The following is a 5,000-nucleotide window of genomic DNA, read 5'->3' on the forward strand; positions in this document are numbered from 1 at the left end:
AGTGGGGGAAGGACAAGGCTGGCACTCCCCTCGTCCTCTGTCTCTGCCACTCTAGTGTCCTCTCCGAAGCAGCCACACACACAAACACACGCACACGCAGGCCCCAGCGTCCGCTCCTGGGCCCACACCTTCACCGCGCGTCGTGCTGTGGACACCCGTCGCCAGCCATGTACGGATCTCTCGCTCGGACGCCCTGTTGCGATTCGTACCTTAAGTGTAATAGGCCTTGGTTGAACAGAATCAGAAGGCTGAATTCTTTGCGGAAAGTGGATTTTTCATTGTATACTCAGTTTTCGAATAATCTTCTACTCGACGATTTTAAGTAATTCAGTCAAGCATGAACACAGAGGTGATGTGTTATTTACAAGCGGTAACTACATGGGTTTATAACCGACCATTCAATAATGTTTTTTTTTTTATTGTGAATGCTCTGAAAACTTTTTCCTGTGAACCTGACGATCGTTTGTTCAAGAGTAGGCGGGAAATTTTGAGCTGTGTAGTTGCGTAATTTTTGGCACTTTCCCCCGAGCCTTTGGTTCCTCTGTGATGATGTGACCAGCCTTCGCGGAGCTCACGGCTGCTTTCTCCGGCAGGTAAAGGCGACGCAAGGCAGCACTCGGGGACAGAGGGTGCCAGGACGTGAGCGCGAGAGCCGTGGTGGCACCAGGCAACCCAGACGGAATCGTGAACTTCGTGGCATCAGTGTGAATCACTCGCCATGGGAGCGTGGGCGGCCTGGGCGGTATTGCTCATGCTAGCTGGGCTCGTGGGCGGCCAGGGCAGGGACACACGCCCACTCATCAGACCTCCTCCGGTGAGCCACACTAAACACATGAGCACATACACACTCAATATACGGATAATAACACTGACATTGAAAGCGTGAGATTGAGGGCCCTCACTCTAAACGCGCCGAAGGTCAAGTTCAGAAGCAAAAATGAGGCGGCCGAACAACCACTTGAACAGACACGACAAAAACCTTCAAGCGACATGTTCAGACAACTCACACACAAAAGAAAGCAAGATGAGCTACGCTTAGGCTCTATGCTTGAGACACTGAAATGTTGCTTCTCTCTCTCTCTCTCTCTCTCTCTCTCTCTCTCTCTCTCTCTCTCTCTCTCTCTCTTTCTCTCTCTCACACACACACACACAAAGTAATTCCCAATTTCAGTTTTTTTGTTCACCGAGAAATCCGGCTAAAATTATTAGTATTAAATCAAGGAAACAAACCTTTAGAGTGATTTTACTACACCACACAAGATCGGCCTTTTCGTTCAAGCGTTTCAACACAGAGCAAACACACACACAACAGGTAATCAAAAAATCAATCTTGAACGCACAATTCTCTGATTGTATTCGACGTTATTTCTCATCCCACCCCATTCTCCCGGGGGCAGGAGGTCGTGGGGCCAGAAGGCATGGAGGAGGCCATCCCGGACGAAGCCTTCTTCGTCGACACCGTCAGGAGAAACGAGGTGAGTCAGACGTCAGTGCTTTATTTTGTTCGCCCTTGTCCATATTACCGAGGCGCCTGATGTGTTCGGATGCAGTCTAATCGTTCTCTTTTCTGAACAATGGTTTCAGCTGAGTGAAAGCGAGACTCCCGCCGTAGACGAGAGAAGAGGAGGAGGCGGAGGCGGAGGAGGAGGAGGAGGAGGAGGCGGAGGACGAGGAGGTGGAAGAGGCGGAGGGAGAGGTGGTGGCAGAGGCGACAGAGACAGAGGAGGGGGTAGAGGAGGAGGCGACCGAGGAGGGGGTGACTGGGCAGGAGGCGACCGAGGAGGGGGTAACTGGGGAGGCGACCGAGGAGGGGGTAACTGGGGAGGAGGCGACTGAGGAGGGGGTAACTGGGGAGGAGGCGACCGAGGAGGGGGTGACTGGGGAGGAGGCGACCGAGGAGGAAGTGACAGAAGGGAGGGTGAAGGAGAGCGAGAGACTGGCGGTGCTGCCGGAGAAGAAAGGGTCTTCGAAGGCGCCGCAGGAGGCGACACAGGAGGCGGCGTAAGAGGCGGTGTAGGAGGCGGCGGGGGATATGGCTCTGTCGGGGGGTTCGGTGGGGGAGGATACGGCCCTGTTGGGGGTTTTGGTGGCGGAGGATTCGGCGGGGGAGACATATCTGACGCCGAGATCTCCCGGCGCCAGATGGACACCATCATCCTCCTTCTGCAGCGCCTCAGTGACAGGCAAGCCGCCTTCGAGACCCTCCAAGGCCAGCGAGCAGAGCGGATTGACAACATCAACTACAGGTGAGATTCTAAGGTCTTACAATGTATTGCATTAAGAGAGGAAGCCGGCAGGTGAGAGCGCGCGCGGTCTTCCCCTAGGAAAAAGGCAGGTGGGCGTCTACAGAATCCGTAGGGTTAACAAACAGCAAGTAGCTCAACCAAATGGGAACGTGTTGGTGATCCACCTTCTTTCCCGAAGCCGAGGCCGCGTCTAACTCCCCCTTTCCCGCCCGCGACAGACTAACCCGCATGGAGCTGCTGGCGGAGGAGCGGAAGGGCGTGCTCAGCGAAATCAGCAACGCCATCCAGCACCGGATGGAGACCACCGACAGCGAGATGGACCGCATCACCGGCCTCATGGACAACGTCAAGGACAGCATCACTGCCCTCATCCAACGCCACGTCGACCTCCGAGGCCTCATCGCTGACCTCCCCCGGACAGGTCAGTTGCTTCCGCCAGCCATCCTGACCACGCTCGAGTCTTTCAACATTTCGCAAGTGACACATTCAGCACATGAGACACATCTTCCAAAGCTGAAATTTCTTCTAATTCCATCCCCATGTTGATGTTTCGCCAAACATTTCTGTCACCGAATAAGCGATCCCTGAAGGCATTTAACACCAATTCCCCTTTGGACAAGCGCAGCAGATCCGGAGGAGAACAACGGGCAGAAGCTGCAGGCGGTGGCGGCCTCCGTGTTCAGCGTGCACTCGGTCGCCCAGGCCATCCAGCAGGAGCTCGGCGACCTCGGACTCAACCTGACGCAGCTCATGAACACCACAGGGTTGGTTGCATTGGGCGCCTGTTTGAGTGTTTGTTTGTCTGCATCTTTAATTTGTGTGTGTGCGTGTGTGTGTCCGTGCGTGTGTAAGTGTGTGTGTGTACATGTGTGTGTGTGTACATGTGTGTGTGTGTACGTGTGTGTGTGTGTACGTGTGTGTGTGTGTATACGTGTGTGTGTATGTGCGTGTGTGTGTGTGTGTATGCGCGTGTGTGTGTGTGTATGTGTGTGTGTGTGTGTGTGTGTGTGTATGTGTGTGTGTGTGTGTGTGTGTGTGTGTGTGTGTGTGTGTGTGTGTGTGTGTGTGTGTGTGTGTGTGTGTGTGTGTGTGTGTGTGTGTGCGTGCGTGTGTGTGTGTGTGTGTGTGTGTGTGTGTGTGTATGTATGTGTGTGTGTGTGTGTGTGTGTGTGTGCGCGCGTGTGTGTGCGCGCGTGTGTGTGTGTGTGTGTGTGTGTGTGTGCGTGTGTGTGTGTGTGTGTGTGTGTGTGTGTGTGTGTGTGTGTGTGTGTGTGTGTGTGTGTGTGTGTGTGTGTGTGTGTGTGTGTGTGTGTGTGTGTGTGTGTGTGTGTGCGTGTGTGTGTGTGCGTGTGTGTGTGCGTGTGTGTGTATGTGTGTGCGTGTGTGGGGGGGATGGTGGTATAGGATGCATATTCTTGCCTACTAATGAGATTTGAGATATAATGAGAAAATCATATTTCAGTAACCTGGTATTATTTCACATAGCTACATAGCCGTAATATAACATATCTTATTGTTAAATTATGGATGATCATGGTCCCCATTAAAATCAAAACAACAAAACAACAAAACACACACACACACGCACAATATACCAAGGCTGCGCCCCCCCCCCCTCGCCAGCAGCACCCACAGAGCGCCCCTTTGTGCCCCCAGAACGCTCGGCTACATCCGGAGCAACATGGTGTCCAAGCAGTACCTTCTCCAGAGCCTCAACGAGCTCAAGTCGAGCCAGACGGTGCCCACGGTGTCCGTTATGCCCCGGATGATGGGCACGCGAGGGAGGACAGGCGGCAAAGTTGAAAAGGGTATGTAAGGTCTCTTTTCCTAAATAAGGTGATACCATGTAGGAAACAATGGTCTAAAGATGAATGGTAAAACTTTCTACCGTGTTGCTACTATGGTAGAAAAAAAAACACAATGCGCAAGAGAGATCTATCAAAATTACGTTTCCTGAATTTCATCTTCGGGTCTCACCTGAAACTGAAATCTATTAGGATTTCGAAAGTGTGGTTGCATTTTCAATAAACCTCTATTTTGCATTGTGGATTTTTTACCAAGGCCTAAACAGGAAACAGGCGATACTCCACGATTAGAGTACCTGAAGCACAGCTGAAATGAGACTGGAACTATATTTTCGCTGTCGCGTTTTGCTTTGTTTCGCTGAGATTTCTATTTGGCGCCGGCATTTCACGCCTCCATCTCTCTCTCTCTCTCTCTGTACATAATACATATAGAAACATTAAATTCAATTAATGTGCGCTTATATCCATTGCAAGGACTTACTTGAGCTATCCTTGAATTCTTTATTCATTAAATTTGTGGATACAGAGGCTGATGGTGTTGAACATACACACATAGAGACACACACTCACACATACATACAGACACACATACATCTATATGTTCCACATCGATTTGGTACATTAATGTAGAATACTCTGCGTGCCCCCCCCCCTCCTCTCTCTCTCTCTCTCTCTCTGTCACCTTTCTCCCTCCTCCCCTCCTCTCTCTCTTTCCTCTCCACTTCCCCTCCCTCCCTCTCTCTTTCTCATCCTTTGTCGTGTACCCCCTTCTCTTTCTGTCTCTCTGTCTCCCTCCCTCTCTCTTTCCGCGTCAAAACGAAAGCCTGAGGAGCGCAATGTGCATGTTGCAGAGCCCGAGGACTGCTGGCAGCTTCTCCGCCAAGGCAAGAAGAAGTCGGGCGTCTACCGCATCCAGCCGCAGTACTCCAGCGTTCCGTTCTTCGTCTAC

At 51.9% G+C, this 5,000-nt stretch overlaps 2 protein-coding genes across 2 annotated transcripts in view; one reads left to right on the forward strand and one right to left on the reverse strand.

Moving 5' to 3' along the window:
* Positions 1-5,000, reverse strand: part of Mekk1 (mitogen-activated protein kinase kinase kinase 4) — a gene marked incomplete at its 5' end in the record, with an annotated part of 44,196 nt that overhangs the window by 13,012 nt on the left and 26,184 nt on the right.
* The window catches only part of LOC113822581 (fibrinogen C domain-containing protein 1), a 5,837-nt gene continuing 2,255 nt past the window's right edge, over positions 1,419-5,000 (forward strand). The window contains exons 1-6 of the mRNA XM_027375113.2: positions 1,419-1,475; positions 1,840-2,246; positions 2,465-2,667; positions 2,872-3,010; positions 3,903-4,054; positions 4,903-5,000. The exon at positions 4,903-5,000 is cut by the window's right edge and continues 33 nt beyond it. Of these exons, the coding sequence (XP_027230914.2) occupies positions 1,419-1,475; positions 1,840-2,246; positions 2,465-2,667; positions 2,872-3,010; positions 3,903-4,054; positions 4,903-5,000 (1,056 nt within the window). The remainder of the gene's footprint in view (positions 1,476-1,839; positions 2,247-2,464; positions 2,668-2,871; positions 3,011-3,902; positions 4,055-4,902) is intronic.

Source organism: Penaeus vannamei, chromosome 30 (assembly GCF_042767895.1).
Source record: "Penaeus vannamei isolate JL-2024 chromosome 30, ASM4276789v1, whole genome shotgun sequence".
Classification (NCBI taxonomy): domain Eukaryota; kingdom Metazoa; phylum Arthropoda; class Malacostraca; order Decapoda; family Penaeidae; genus Penaeus; species Penaeus vannamei.